The sequence below is a fragment of the Gigantopelta aegis genome, chromosome 4 (genome assembly GCF_016097555.1).
Source record: "Gigantopelta aegis isolate Gae_Host chromosome 4, Gae_host_genome, whole genome shotgun sequence".
NCBI classification, from domain to species: domain Eukaryota; kingdom Metazoa; phylum Mollusca; class Gastropoda; order Neomphalida; family Peltospiridae; genus Gigantopelta; species Gigantopelta aegis.
In genome coordinates, this window is record NC_054702.1 from 25413624 (window position 1) to 25430819 (window position 17196).

Consider the following 17196-nt stretch of genomic DNA (forward strand, 5'->3'; position numbering starts at 1 on the left):
GTGACACCAGGTTTTCTCTCTAAATATCTGTGTGGTCCTTAACCATATGTCCAATGCCATATAACCGTAAATAAAATGTGTTGAATATGTCGTTAAAGAAAACATTTCCTTCCTTTATAGTTTGATTTTGATAGTGATTTTACTCTTATAAATATCAAATGGTACCCATCAGTGTTGCATCATGGTCTCAGAACTTGTATGTTTTGTTCAAAACGGGTTTTATTTTGAAGTCCCAGCTTGACTATAATGGTACAGAAACTTTGTACTATGGCTAATAGTGTCGGGGCACCAGTATAAAATCCTGCCTATGTCATTGTCTTAATATATACTATCTACTAAGGTTCAAAAGGTATTTGTACAGATATTATGATTGGTGAAATATTTGATAAATATTTTTATAATGATGTTGATTGGCGAAATATTTTTACATAAATTGTTTTTGTTAAATATTTTTATTATATAGTTTAAATTCTGATTGATTATATGCAATACTTGTAGATGTATTTTATAGTATTATAGATTCACTGTTTCGCTAACGTCTTCTGTTGTTTTACAAGTGCATGCTTTCAGATTGAATATTATGCAGTTGTAAAATATATCAGATATGTTGTGTTTTAATGTTTCGAACTTAAATTTAAATATTTTTTCTTTTTGAGGTGTGCATGCATGCAAGCATGTGTTTGTGTGTGTGTGTGTGTGTGTGTGTGTGTGTTTTATTTCATATGACAATCATACATTTACATGCACTGCAGTGGTTAACATTGTCAATGTTGTTTCCATTTATGTTTAACCACATATTTAAATAAGTATTATTATTATTATTATGTTCAGTTTTTATTTATGTTCAGTTTTTCTTAATGTGATTTTGTTCTCCCAGCGAGTTTTCTTTAGTTTTTTCACCTTAATATCTATCTCATTTGTTCCTGCTCAGAAACTTCCTTTCAGCCTAATTGGTGTCCACTTCCACATCCCAGTCCTTGTCTGATACTGTTGAGAGGTATTTGCAACCACCTACTATTCACCATTACTATCAGTGATCATTAGTTAGTGCCTTGGGGTAGGCAAATATGCAGCATCTGCACCAGTTGAGAATTTGAGACAAGTAGGTGATAGTTTGGACACCTTAGAATGCTCTGAGAGATGACCGATGGAACAGTCAAAACTTTGAAATTAAAATAGAAATGGGGGGGATGGGGGAGAATATACATTCACATTACTGTATGATAATGAGCATGACAGACAGAGGACAGAGGAAAAAGAAGAGATAATAAAAAATGTGTGAGCCAGCCATGACTGGATTGGAATCGCTGTCTTCACCTTGACTTATGCTAGAGTCAGACTACCAACTGTCATGACAGAGTTGGTCAACTTGCCGATCTCTTAGCTTCTTTGACTGTCCAGTTGTTAATCTGAGCAAGCCATTCATAAGTTGGGAGTTGGAGAAATTATAATGCAACTGTTGAGTTGGTAACTCAGTCATAACAGTTGATAGTCTGATCCTAGCATTAGCTACCAAAGGCCAACCAGGTACTATGGAAATTACAATTTTCATTTATAACAAATTAACTTCCATATTATGAAATTGGATGTAGATAATTGTTTAATTTATATTTATAGATTCATCTAGAAGTATGTTATTATTTTTTTAATGTATGATCATGTCTAAATACTTGCATCGTTTTCATAGTGAGGTACTACATTTTATAGAAGGTGTTTGTACAGAGATTCTGATTGGTTATTTATACTGAGAATAAAGTATCCAATTTTATGCAATGAGTGTTTTACTAAATGTATTCCATTCTTATTTATTGTTTACTGGATAAAATGTCATAAATATATTTTTGAAAATTTATGTTAAATGCTTAAAGCATTCTTTAGATTTCAAGAAATAGTGAATTATCATTTACACTGGAACATGAAAGTATAACCAACAGAATGCTTTGTTCAGTCTTTATTGTACAGTAACTGAATTGAATCATCTCAGCTCCAGTTCGATTGGGTAGTGGTCGCTGACATCCCATGCCTGGAAAAAAATATGCAAATGTGTTTTTAAAACAAAGTTTATTTGTCTTTGAATGGTCCAACCAGAGGGGACTATAATAAATTTTGTCTGTTACACATAGTTTTTCTGACTTAATGTTTTAACTTAGGTATTGAATTAAAATTTTGTGTATGTACAGTTTTATTATGTAGAGATATAGATTACCATTTGAATTTCATGGTGATTTACCCATTTTTGATAGTTATAGCCCTTGTACATTTGTTGGGCCTGGTAGGGGACTTGGAGAATACTCAGTGAGCTACTCAGCAATACCATTTATCTTGCACAAGTGAACTGAGTAGCGAGTTGGGTATTCTATTTATTACACATTTTTAATATTTATAATTTTATAGAAGATTTTCTAACAATACTGTTGTTGAAAATAAGTTTGCAAGTTGAGAACAACAGGCTATCTAGAGGGAGAAATGGGTTTCTTTCCCTTGGGAAAGATCACTTTTCATTCCCCACTTCTCTCTGCCCATATGGGTAATAAATGTATTGCTTTAAAGGACATTCTTATTATGGATTACTCACATCGACTTGTTGCATGTGATCAAACCTTACTGGGAGAATACTAAAATTAGAATGCCATTAGTGGTATACACATACATTTAGAGTGGCTACAAACAATCGCATGAGAACACCCCATTAGCATAAGTCTCAAAAAGCTTGTTGGACATGTATTTGGTCTGTACACCAGCCTTGGTGGTGTTGTGGTTAAGCCATCGGACATAAAGACTGGTAGGTACTAGGTTTGCAGCCCGGTACCAGCTCCCACCCAGAGCAAATTTTAATGACTCAGTGGGTAGGTGTTAGACCACTACACCCTCTTCTCTCTCACTGACAACTAACTCACTGTCCTGGACAGACAGCCCAGATAGCTGAGGTGTGTGCCCAGGACAGCGTGCTTGAACCTTTATTGAATATATAAGCACACAAATAAGTTGAAGTGAATGAACGAATGGTCTGTATAACCAAAGAGAAAAATGCCAGTCCTGTGTATCCAAGATACCTGTTTGAGATGTACATGTAGGAGTGGTCGTTAAACTCCGTTCATCTGACAGCAGTTTGTTTCAAAATGATCTTGAGCAAAAGCTAGATGAATACGTTTTTAAACAAGTTGTAAAAAAAATTATAACTAATAAACACAAGTGAAGTATTACATTTCTTGCATTTTCTCAATAACCAAGTTTAAATTATAAATGATGTTTTTGGTCATCAATGCTGAACTAGAGAAGGTCAGCTAAGACCCATTCCCCCCTCCTCATTTCTTTCTTTCATAGTAATTAAGCTTAGGCCCATGCTAGTATTTTGCACTTCTTTATTTGTGCACATTCCCCCCCCCCCCCCCCCCCCCCCCCCCCCCCCCGCTTGCTCGCTCTCTGTCTGTCTCTCTCTCTGTCTGTCTCTCTCTCTCTCTCTCTCTCTCTCTCTCTCTCTCTCTCTCTCTCTCTCTCTCTCTCTCTCTCTCTCTCTCTCTCTCTCTCTCTCTCTCTCTCTCCCTCACAATTAAGAAATATAGTTGGTGTAAAGCATGTGCGTTCAAAAGCACATTGTAATGATGTTAATATTACCTGGTTGAAGTTCATATGATATGCCTTTTGATAGTTGAATGCTTTGGCACTTCCGGAAACGATAGCACCCATAAACGCTGACCCAGCTACCACGAATCTAACAAAAGAAATGCCTATATTACAATAAACCACATTTTTAGTTTTATAATAATAATGACCTATTTTTTTATTACAAATTCTACTGATTTTTAAAAAAAAAATTTTTTATGGAAAAGTAATTCTTTAATGAATAAAACTCCTATAAAATGTTAAGTTTAAAATCCAAACAATTAAAGTATAATATTTAAAAAAAATTTTTTTTTAAAATGTACATTAAAAAAAAAACTTCTACATAAATTACCATATCCTTTTTTATTCAGGAATGAAGGTAATTGTTGGAACAGCTAAGATAAGCAGTAAATAGCACATGTAGTTTTTCCTTTTAACATGTGTTCTGCATTTCAAGCACTAATAACAGTAAAATATGCATGTACATTCAGGTGCAATTGCCATGGTAGCCAAATCATCATATTTGATGTAAAAACTAACGAAAATGATGATTATGACTAGGGACTGTCCAATTATGTAACTCTTTAAAGAGTTTTAAGCTATAGGCTTCAGTCTGTTGGCCGATCCCAAAATCATTCATTTTTGTACGCCCGTCTATGCTGGGTCGTATTATGGTATGGCATTGCATATAACAGTAAATCCTTGTCCGGATCATATCTTGCATACAGATGCACACAGGACCATCAAACCTCACATGTAGGAACAGCTTGGGATGGTGGTGTGTCACATACAATTACTAGGTCACTGTGATACAAATAAATCAAATAATTTGTCTATATTCACATAATTAGAATTGAATCATACCCGACTGGCCTCGGTGGTGTCGTAGTTAGGCCATCGGTCTACAGGCTGGTAGGTACTGGGTTTGGATCCCAGTCGAGGTATGGGATTTTTAATCCAGATACTGACTCCAAACCCTGAATGAGTGCTCTGCAAGGCTCAATGGGTAGGTATAAACCACTTGCACCGACCAGTGATCCATAACTGGTTCAACAAAGGACATGGCTTGTGCTATCCTGCCTGTGGGAAGTGCAAATAAAAGATCCTTTGCTGCCTGTCGTAAAAGAGTAGCCTATATGGCGACAGCGGGTTTCCTCTAAAAACAGTATCAGAATGACCATATGTTTGACGTCCAATAGCCGATGATAAGATAAAAAAATCAATGTGCTCTAGTGGCGTCTTTAAATAAAACAAACTTCTTCTTTTTTTAATCATACCAGTAAAATATTCATTAATATCTATGGTTTTCCAACAAACTCCTGACGGGTTTATCATGTACCTCACTGGTACTCTCGTTATGGTAATAAGATATGTTTAAGCCTGGTTTCCATAAAATTTGTAGAATTTCTGTGTACTTGCCTGCCCCAAGTCACTAACTAATGATCATTGGTAGTAATAAGGAAGGAAATGTTTTATTTAACGACGCACTCAACACATTTTATTTTTACGGTTATATGGTGTTAGACATATGGTTAAGGACCACACAGATATTGAAGGAGGAAACCCGCTTTCACCACTTCATGAGCTACTCTTTTTGATTGGCAGCAAGGGATCTTTTATATGCACCATCCCATAGACAGGATAGCACATACCACAGCCTTTGATGTACCAGTGCACTGGCTGGAGCGAGAAATAGCCCAATGGGCCCACTGATGGGAATCGATCCCAAACCGACCACACATCAAGCGAGTGCTTTACCACTAGGCTACGTCTTGCCCCTCATAGTAATAAGGGTGAATAATAGGTGGTTGCAAATACCTCTCAACAGTGTCAGACCGGTTCATTGAGAGGTAGATGGTCAGATTCAGGAGGGTTGTCTACATGTACCTCTCAACAGTGTCAGACCGGTTCACTGAGAGGTAGATGGTCAGATTCAGGAGGGTTGTCTACAAATACCTCTCAACAGTGTCAGACCGGTTCACTGAGAGGTAGATGGTCAGATTCAGGAGGGTTGTCTACAAATACCTCTCAACAGTGTCAGACCGGTTCACTGAGAGGTAGATGGTCAGATTCAGGAGGGTTGTCTACATGTACCTCTCAACAGTGTCAGACCGGTCCACTGAGAGGTAGATGGTCAGATTCAGGAGGGTTGTCTACATGTACCTCTCAACAGTGTCAGACCGGTTCACTGAGAGGTAGATGGTCAGATTCAGGAGGGTTGTCTACATGTACCTCTCAACAGTGTCAGACCGGTTCACTGAGAGGTAGATGGTCAGATTCAGGAGGGTTGTCTACATGTACCTCTCAACAGTGTCAGACCGGTTCACTGAGAGGTAGATGGTCAGATTCAGGAGGGTTGTCTACATGTACCTCTCAACAGTGTCAGACCAGTTCACTGAGAGGTAGATGGTCAGATTCAGGAGGGTTGTCTACAAATACCTCTCAACAGTGTCAGACCGGTTCAGTGAGAGGTAGATGGTCAGATTCAGGAGGGTTGTCTACATGTACCTCTCAACAGTGTCAGACCAGTTCATTGAGAGGTAGATGGTCAGATTCAGGAGGGTTGTCTACAAATACCTCTCAACAGTGTCAGACCGGTTCATTGAGAGGTAGATGGTCAGATTCAGGAGGGTTGTCTACAAATACCTCTCAACAGTGTCAGACCGATTCAGTCAGAAGTAGATGGTCAGATTCAGGAGGGTTGTCTACATGTACCTCTCAACAGTGTCAGACCGATTCATTGAGAGGTAGATGGTCAGATTCAGGAGGGTTGTCTACATGTATCTCTCAACAGTGTCAGACCGATTCATTGAGAGGTAGATGGTCAGATTCAGGAGGGTTGTCTACATGTACCTCTCAACAGTGTCAGACCGGTTCATTGAGAGGTAGATGGTCAGATTCAGTTGTCTACAAATACCTCTCAACAGTGTCAGACCGGTTCATTGAGAGGTAGATGGTCAGATTCAGGAGGGTTGTCTACAAATACCTCTCAACAGTGTCAGACCGGTTCATTGAGAGGTAGATGGTCAGATTCAGGAGGGTTGTCTACAAATACCTCTCAACAGTGTCAGACCGGTTCATTGAGAGGTAGATGGTCAGATTCAGGAGGGTTGTCTACATGTACCTCTCAACAGTGTCTAGTGTCAGACCGGTTCATTGAGAGGTAGATGGTCAGATTCAGGAGGGTTGTCTACAAATACCTCTCAACAGTGTCAGACCGGTTCATTGAGAGGTAGATGGTCAGATTCAGGAGGGTTGTCTACAAATACCTCTCAACAGTGTCAGACCGGTTCATTGAGAGGTAGATGGTCAGATTCAGGAGGTTTGTCACAAATACCTCTCAACAGTGTCAGACCGGTTCATTGAGAGGTAGATGGTCAGATTCAGGAGGGTTGTCTACATGTACCTCTGAACAGTGTCAGACCAGTTCACTGAGAGGTAGATGGTCAGGTTCAGGAGGGTTGTCTACAAATACCTCTCAACAGTGTCAGACCGGTTCATTGAGAGTTGAGAGGTAGATGGTCAGATTCAGGAGGGTTGTCTACATGTACCTCTCAACAGTGTCAGACCGGTTCATTGAGAGGTAGATGGTCAGATTCAGGAGGGTTGTCTACATGTACCTCTCAACAGTGTCAGACCAGTTCATTGAGAAGTAGATGGTCAGATTCAGGAGGGTTGTCTACATGTACCTCTCAACAGTGTCAGACCGGTTCACTGAGAGGTAGATGGTCAGATTCAGGAGGGTTGTCTACATGTACCTCTCAACAGTGTCAGACCGGTTCACTGAGAGGTAGATGGTCAGATTCAGGAGGGTTGTCTACATGTACCTCTCAACAGTGTCAGACCGGTTCAGTGAGAGGTAGATGGTCAGATTCAGGAGGGTTGTCTACATGTACCTCTCAACAGTGTAAGACCGGTTCATTGAGAGTTGAGAGGTAGATGGTCAGATTCAGGAGGGTTGTCTACATGTACCTCTCAACAGTGTCAGACCGGTTCATTGAGAGGTAGATGGTCAGATTCAGGAGGGTTGTCTACATGTACCTCTCAACAGTGTCAGACCAGTTCATTGAGAAGTAGATGGTCAGATTCAGGAGGGTTGTCTACATGTACCTCTCAATAGTGTCAGACCAGTTCACTGAGAGGTAGATGGTCAGATTCAGGAGGGTTGTCTACAAATACCTCTCAACAGTGTCAGACCGGTTCATTGAGAGGTAGATGGTCAGATTCAGGAGGGTTGTCTACATGTACCTCTCAACAGTGTCAGACCAGTTCATTGAGAGGTAGATGGTCAGATTCAGGAGGGTTGTCTATAAATACCTCTCAACAGTGTCAGACCGGTTCATTGAGAGGTAGATGGTCAGATTCAGGAGGGTTGTCTACCTCATTCTGCAGGATCAGGGTGGGACGTAGCCCAGTGGTAACGCGCTCGCTTGATGCACAGTTGGTCTGGGATCGATTCCCATCGGTAGGCCCATTTGGGCTATTTCTCGCTGTAGCCAGTGCACCATGATGGGTACATCAAAGGCTGTGGTATGTGCTATCCTGTCTATGGATTGGTGCATATAAAATATCCCTTGCTACTAATGAAATATTTTTTTTAGCAGGTTTCCTTTCTAAGACACTGACTATATGTCAAAATTATCACGTTTGACATACAATAGCCAATGATTAATAAATAAATGTGCTCTAGTGGTGTTGTTAAACAAAACAAACTTTAACAATGTTTCGGGATCTTTTTTTTATAAATTATTCCTTGCTGAAATATTAGGGTGGCAATTGCTGTTCCAGCTCTTGACTAAGCTAAGGGGATTAAGCTCACCTGAATTTTCATGATGTGATTGTTGAACAGTTTATCATGTAATTGTTGAACAGTTTTGACGTCCAATAGCCGATGATAAGATAAAAAATCAATGTGCTCTAGTGGTGTCGTTAAATAAAACAAACTTTACTTTGTTGAACATTTTATCATGTAATTGTTGACAAGCTGAAAGAACCATAACAATTTACAAAAAAAATTCAACATATAAAACAAAACAAAACGCATGTGTTTAAACATTGTAAAAGGCCTGTTTTTTCTTAAAGATACCGGTATGTGTTTAAGCATGGTAAGAGGCCTGTTTTTTCTTAAAGGTATGTGTTTAAACATTGTAAAAGGCCTGTTTTTTCTTAAAGATATGTGTTTAAGCATGGTAAGAGGCCTGTTTTTTCTTAAAGATATGTGTTTAAACATTGTAAAAGGCCTGTTTTTTCTTAAATGTATGTGTTTAAACATTGTAAAAGGCCTGTTTTTTCTTAAAGGTATGTGTTTAAACATTGTAAAAGGCCTGTTTTTTCTTAAATGTATGTGTTTAAGCATGGTAAGAGGCCTGTTTTTTCTTAAATGTATGTGTTTAAGCATGGTAAGAGGCCTGTTTTTTCTTAAAGGTATGTGTTTAAACATTGTAAAAGGCCTGTTTTTTCTTAAAGATATGTGTTTAAGCATGGTAAGAGGCCTGTTTTTTCTTAAAGATATGTGTTTAAACATTGTAAAAGGCCTGTTTTTTCTTAAATGTATGTGTTTAAACATTGTAAAAGGCCTGTTTTTTCTTAAAGGTATGTGTTTAAACATTGTAAAAGGCCTGTTTTTTCTTAAATGTATGTGTTTAAGCATGGTAAGAGGCCTGTTTTTTCTTAAAGGTATGTGTTTAAACATTGTAAAAGGCCTGTTTTTTCTTAAATGTATGTGTTTAAACATTGTAAAAGGCCTGTTTTTTCTTAAACGCATGTGTTTAAGCATTGTAAGAGGCCTGTTTTTTCTCAAAACGCATGCTTAAAAGACTTTTTTTAAATGCATGTGATTAAGCATGGAAAAAGGACTGTTTTTCTTAAACGCATGTGTTTAAACATTGTAAAAGACCTGTTTTTTCTTAAATGTATGTGTTTAAGCATGGTAAGAGGCCTGTTTTTTCTCAAAACGCATGCTTTTAAGTATGGTAAAAGACTTTTTTTTTAAACGCATGTGATTAAGCATGGGAAAAGGACTGTTTTTCTTAAATACAAGTGTTTAAGCATGGTAAAAGGCCTGTTTTGTCTCAAACACATGTTTACGCATGGTAAAAGGCCTGTTTTGTCTCAAATGCATGTGTTTAAGCATGTTAAAATGCCTGTTTTTCTCAAGTGTATGTGTTTAAGCATGGTAAAAGGCCTGTTTTTTCTCAAGCACATGTGTTTAAGCATGTTAAAATGCCTGTTTTTCTCAAGTGTATTTGTTTAAGCATGGTAAAAGGCCTGTTTTTTCTCAAGCGCATGTGTTTAAGCATGGTAAAAGGCCCGTTTTTTCTCAAACGCATATGATTAAGCATGGTGAAAGGCCTGTTTTTTCTCAAACACATGGTAAAAGGCCTGTTTTTCTTACACATGTTTAAGCATGGTAAAAGGTCTGTTTTTTTCTCAAATGCATGTGTTTAAGCATGGTAAAAGGCCTGTTTTTCTCAAACGCATGTGTTTAAGCATGTTAAGAGGCCTGTTTTTTCTCTCAAATGCATGTGTTTATGCATGGTAAGAGGCCTGTTTTGTCTCAAAAGCATGTGTTTACGCATGGTAAAAAGTCTGTTTTTCTCAAAGGCATGTGTTTAAGCATGGTAAGAGGTCTGTTTTTCTCAAACGCATGTGTTTAAGCACTGTAAGAGGTCTGTTTTTCTCAAACGCATGTGTTTAAGCACGGTAAGAGGTCTGTTTTTCTCAAACGCATGTGTTTAAGCACGGTAAGAGGTCTGTTTTTCTCAAATGAATGTGTTTACGCATGGTAAGAGGCCTGTTTTGTCTCAAAAGCATGTGTTTACGCATGGTAAAAAGTCTGTTTTTCTCAAAGGCATGTGTTTAAGCATGGTAAGAGGTCTGTTTTTATCAAACGCATGTGTTTACGCACGGTAAGAGGTCTGTTTTTCTCAAATGCATGTGTTTACGCATGGTAAGAGGTCTGTTTTTCTCAAACGCATGTGTTTAAGCATGGTAAGAGGCCTGTTTTTCTCAAACGCATGTGTTTAAGCACGGTAAGAGGCCTGTTTTTCTCAAACGCATGTGTTTAAGCATTATAAATGTATGTAGTTACACGTGTGTAAGTCTAAAACAGGCTTTGTAACTTCAGCCCAACTTGTCGAGTACCTGTCATAAGCACAGTTTGTGTGAGTGGACACGGTTGTGTCTGCTGTGCTGGGGATCAACCAGTGGAAGCGGCCGTCGGTGTACAGGTGGTTCTTGTGTAACGCCGTCTGAGACAGGTAGTGACAGTCGCCGTTGAAGTCGCCAGCAAACAGTATGTTCTGTAGAAAATAGCAAGTATAGTCACAATTAGTTTGTAATAATGGTCAAGCCATTGAATCTTAAGACTGGTAGGTACCAAGTTTGAATCAGAGTAACGATTCCCACATAGAGTTAATCTCATCACGGAATCAGTGTCTATAATCGGCTGGACGTCATCGATTGGCACACTACAACCTTACGGGAACGTCGGCCAAACGAATTGATATGAGTGATATAAATTAAAATTGTGTATGGGTAATAAATAGGATACTAAATTCAGATTTACATCCCTCGTGAACTAATTTTCAATTGAAAATTTGGCCTACTTCATTCGGGACATAAACATGTTACAAAATGGAAGCTTATTTAATATCCTATAAGTATGTCGATGGCACATTGATGGTGTGTGTGAGTTTTGGACACTACAGAAGTCTGTACATCATCCATGAAAGTATAACGGGTTTCAGGTATAGGGATGAGATTTTGAAGCCTTTGGAATTGTTACATACATGTAGTTTAATTGGTTTTAATGTTCTTTTGCCAAACAACAATGCCAGAACCATCTGTACAGATTTCCTAACACAAAATAATCTCTCATAAGTCTTAAATGTTCAATGTTAAACGATTTAAAACATTGTTCTCTGTCAATTTGTGCAGACTAAACCAAATAATCCTGGTTCCAAATTTGAGAACTTTAATATTTAAAAAAATTAAATTTCAATGTTAATTTAAAACAAAAAAGTATTTATTAGTGCAGAACGCACATTAAGTCAATACTTTTCTTAAACCATGCTTTCTTTGTACGTCTAGTAATTTATCTGTTAGTGTGTGGGGACTGACCTCAGAGACTCCACTACCTATGACCAGCAGTTTGCATATTTCAATGTTGTAAAACATACACATATTAGTAAGGTGATTTAGATTTTTACTACCTCATTTCCGAAGTGTGATTTCAGCGAGTTGTAAATGGTTACCAAATGATCTATCTCCGACATTGCTTCTCGAGGTTTAACGTGAACAGCCGCTATTGCGAAATCATGAATAGCTGAAATTTAGAAGTAGAAAAAATATACACCGGTATATTTTATTGAACACCCTGAATAAGTTTGATAACAAAAACAAGACACAATAAAATCAGGTACACAATATATCAAACCTGCTTAAACGACTACCTTTAACCATCAGTTACCCAATACTCTAGACTGGTTTTTGACTCGAGCATTAAATGAATGTGACAGGGTAGAATATGATGAAAACCAATCATATTGTTTGAGCGCTCGTCATCTTCAACATGCACCACTGTCTTATTTGGTCATGTTTTAATCCTAAATTATTTTCTTACATGGAGAATTTCACTTTTTGACGTATTATTACCTCAATCTATCTCTATCTCTATCTCTCTCTCTCTCTCTCTCTCTCTCTCTCTCTCTCTCTCTCTCTCTCTCTCTCTCTCTCTCTCTCTCTCTCTCTCTCTCTCTCTCTCTCTCTCAAACCACCCATAAAGTAAACATTTATCATTTTTATTTAAGCCATGAATCTGTATGCATAATGGGAAGGATACGACAGGTATTAAATAATTCTGAAAATGCCCTTTTGGTAAGAGTACCTGCATGTGATGTGTGAAATAAAACGGAATAGGGTTCGCGGTCCAAGTAATCTCGTGGATCTGGATACTGATACACCTGTCTCACACTGACCCGGTCAGTTCTAGAAAAGAAACACAAATCGCTTCATGTATTGGACTGAGTCTTGAACAGTACACTAATTCAATAATTATGAGTAGTCACAAATTCTTCTCAAGTATTGCAGTTTTCCAATAATGTATTTCAAGGTGCATGTATTTATTTTTCACATACGTGTGTGTGTGTGCGTTTGTGATTTTGAGCCGTGCCTCAGTGCCATAATTTAATAATATCAACTCCTACGCATATATTACTTGATTCATTTTATACGTAAACACACTCACACACATACACACACACACACAAACAAACATACATACACACACATAAACATACGTACACATACATACACATACATACACACACACACATGTACACACACACACACACACACACACACACAACCACATCTAGGAAGACGGCTGAACATATTTGAATTCTTTTATAGTGTTAAACACAGGATTTTTTTATTTGAAACAAAGGCAGAGACAGTCGGACAGGTGAATCATATTCAGTTACAATATTATCTTACCTGTAAATAAATGCATAATGCTCCTTGTATCGAGTGCTGCCCAAACGACCGCTGAGTTCCAAGGCATATGGTCCGCCTCCGTGACTAAAACAAAATGTAGTCTAGATGGGCAACTAAAATAAAATGTAGGCTAGATGGGCAACTGAAACAAAATGTAGTCTAGATGGGCAACTGAAACAAAATGTAGTCTAGATGGGCAACTGAAACAAAATGTAGTCTAGATGGGCAACTGAAACAAAATGTAGTCTAGATGGGCAACTGAAACAAAATGTAGTCTAGATGGGCAACTGAAACAAAATGTAATCTAAATGGGCAACTAAAAATGTAGTCTAAATAGACAATATGTGTGACAGTTATTGTTAAAATATTGACTCTGTCCTTCGATTGTAGGATTCACCAACAGACCTTAGTAGGATATTGCCGAACTAAGTTACTAGGCAGTTTAAAAATATAAACTTTAAGCCATTAAAGATTTTCTGTATTGTGAACTTAATGTTTATTTTAGAACTTCATACTTGAACTATACATTTTTAGCCAATTCAATTCAATATGTTTCTGTTCTGGTCATCCTGGTGTTTGTAATAGCATGTAGGAGCATTTCATTCAAAACCGAAAGGTAATTACGTCAGGAAGTGGGGTCATATTCATAGTTCATCAGTAACAACAGGGGTCTCGCTACATGTCATAAGCGATGGCGGGCCCGCCATCTCTTAAGACTAATTTTCAATACGCCCGCCATCCATTAGCAGCGATAGTAATATTCGCCATCCGTTTATTTAGGACGTCATCCAAAATCACAAGTCATACCATCATCTTGAACTACCAGAGTAATCAGGTTCATCGTCGTTTAGAAGACATTTTCGAAGTACTTGTATCCTGCAAATCTTAGGTACCATCCCTTCCTATAAGTGGAACCAGCTCTACCGATTCCCTCCATTCCGTTCCTGAATACTGGAGCGACCACTGAACAAGGGGTTCTTTATTAAAGGTAGATTGTAAGCCTTAATTAATATAGCTATACAAAATGGTACAAAACTTTATTCGTGTATGCTAGATAGAAAAAAATAAATGTGTTAACTGAAAGTCCAGACAATTATCGAGGGACAGATGGAGTTGTCAATCTCCACAAATATATGAAAAGGTTCCCTTTTTTTAGTCGAAAGTATATTAATTATTATGCCCTGGTCCCCTCCCCTCGTGGTCCATTCCTTGACGTAGTGAAGGGGCTTCAGATAACTTCGAACATTTGAGGACACACAAGCTGGATTGATCCATGTGTGAAATATATCTATAGATTGATGTGGACTGAGGGTAGGTAACCCTAACAGAAACCTCGATTGCTGAAGTCAGAGGTATTAGGCTGCAAGGCAAAGTCTAATAGACCACAATATATACCATGCATCAACAGCTACTGTGACTATACTTTTGAACATTAATGACGTGATCGGTGCTCTGCTTCGTTCTTTTAAGCTAGATATAGTCTTGTCATAATACCACTGCACATACTTGTACCTATTCCTGAATACTTTTGTGCCCATTATTAAACTTTAAACCTCTCCCTAGAACCATTCTGCATCCGCCACTGGGCCTTAAAAACATGCCTAATTCAGAAAGCTCTCTTAGGCTCTGACAGACAACAAAGCACCCTCTTTGCAAGTCTTTTAGCATTTCCCTGCGAGATCGCAAGTGAATTAGGCCCCATGATCGGCTTAACCATTGTCCATGACCTTTGTTACACTATTGCGTCCAGCGAGGTGGATCGATCCTAAGACATATTGCACATCAGGCGAGTTTTCTACATTGAGCCACACCCTGAATTCTAAGTAATCCAATTACCTGTTAAGAGCATGTAGAATATCTTTTATACCGTCGGTGTCCATAACTTCTTCAATTGCTGCAATGTCATACCGACTTAGAATCTAACAAGAAATTAAAAAAGAAAGTAATTAGTACCCACATGGTATACAATAAAGTGTTACATAAATAGTTTATGGCATGGGTCATAACATTACATTGAAAACTTATGGCACACTTCTAACGTTACGAGTCGCTATTCAAGCTTGCAACAGTCGCCGTTTCTGAAACTGACATCATTCAACGTCACTGTCATCGACATCGTTGAATGTTATTAACATCGATTGTGAAGAGATTACAATCATATTTAACGTTTGTTTTTAAAATTTGTGGATAATAAGTAAAGTATAATATTCGCAGGAATGCCATACAAAATTTATGAAACTCGTTTGGGAATTGTTTTATACCCCTCGCTCTCGCTTTGGGCATAAAACAATTTCTAAACTCGTTTCATAAATTACGTATCTAGATAGCATTTCCGCTCATGCAATAACATATATACATACATACATACATACATACATGTTATATATTCTTTAGAACAGCTGAAAAATATTATCCAAAACATTGCTATTTAAAGATTTAGAAAAAATCGCTTGTGCCGCCTCCAAATCTCGCTGCAGCGACTAACCCAGGATAATAAGCATTCATGTAATATTATATGTATATTTTCTCGACTTTTTGCAGTATTCCCAATATCTATGTTCCAACTAATGCTAGGTTTCAGACTACCAACTGCCAGCACAAAATTGACCAACTTTCTGCTGTCACGATTTCTACGACTGTCCAGTTGGTAGTATGAGTGCTCTTACAACTCGAGTCTCGTCGTATAACCCATGAGTTGTTAGTCTGGGCGCATCCGTCGAAAGTCGGGGCTTCGGGAAATTAGGCATCGACATAGACGGATATAGGGGGGATCCCAGGGGATCCCACTTCAAACCACCCCCAAAGTTCCCATGGCATTCCACCTTATGTCACTGCCCCACCCCCCCCCCCCCCCAATTTTTGTAATAGATTTTCTGGATCCGCCACTGGTCGACTTGGCTAACTTGGTCGTGACAGTTGACAGTCTGACACTAGCATTAGTACCTTGACCAGGATGTCGAGACGTCCGGGGTGTGACTGCAAGGTGTTTTCACTCAGTCTTTTGATGTTGAAGGCTCCAATCTTCAACGAGGCGGACACCGACACCGCGAGTAGAAGACAGACTAACCAAGATCTGGCATCCATGGCACAATTATTTACTCTGTTGTAGTAGAACTTCAGTTAAAGCATGTGGTTGAGAACAATAATCATATGTATATTTCAATACTAGAGTTAATGAATACAGGATGTTGTAAAAGGGGAGGAGGGGACTCTAAGACAATAACCATACTGCGATACTGGTAAGGAATGATACATGATTTAAAAAAGGGCGTGATAGTGGAGGCTTGAGAATAACCATAATAATGCAATATTACTAAGGACGAATATGTACATGATTTTGTAAACGGTCTGTGAGGGGCAGACTTGGGGACAATAACCACACTGCAAATCTAGTAAGAATGACTACGTAATAGTCTGTGAGGGGCAGACTTGGGGACAATAACCACACTGTAAATCTACCAAATACCACGGCCTTTTGTTTGCACCAGTTGTGGAGTACTGGCTGGAACGAGAAATAACTTAATGGGCCCACCGACGGTGAATACTGGTATAAGATAATAATTATTAATAAATAGTTTGCTGTATTACAACTTATACTATAGAATCACTTAACTATGTTGCATGCATGTATTGTTAAATAAGGACCCCTGTTACAAAATGGCTGGTATTAAAGTATCTCTCTTTAACACATACGCCATATGGCCTTGTGTTCGAATTTGTTAGCTGGTAATAATTTATTCATGTCACATTCTAGATCGTATATAACTTTAAATATGGTGTGAATCTACACTAACAATCTTTAATATATATGTTTTTAATACCAGATATTTAAAAACAAAATACTAGATATCTAAAAAAATAATAATGAGGAAAAAAAAAACAGTTTCTGTCCAGACACATACATACCTGCCACCACGTAAAACACAGGTGTTTTTCTGTCATTAATTTCACAGTCTTTATCTTTTCTAAAAGGCTCGTCCTAATAGTTATGTAGGCCAGTGGTAAAGCGCTTGCCTGATGCGCGGTCGGTCTGGGATCGATCCTCGTCGGTGGGCCTATTTGGCTATTTCTCGTTCCAAACAGTGCACCACCACTGGT

At 38.2% G+C, this 17196-nt stretch overlaps 1 protein-coding gene across 1 annotated transcript; it reads right to left on the reverse strand.

Moving 5' to 3' along the window:
• Window positions 1-1938: 1938 nt before the first annotated feature.
• On the reverse strand, window positions 1939-16195 carry LOC121370270 (deoxyribonuclease gamma-like). Its single transcript, XM_041495403.1, has 8 exons — window positions 16042-16195; window positions 14935-15017; window positions 13099-13182; window positions 12491-12591; window positions 11817-11929; window positions 10747-10904; window positions 3616-3712; window positions 1939-2023 (listed from the first exon to the last, which is right to left on the reverse strand). The coding sequence occupies exons 1-8, from the start codon at window positions 16180-16182 to the stop codon at window positions 1976-1978; spliced, it is 825 nt and encodes a 274-aa protein (XP_041351337.1). The 5' UTR covers window positions 16183-16195; the 3' UTR covers window positions 1939-1975.
• Window positions 16196-17196: the final 1001 nt, after the last annotated feature.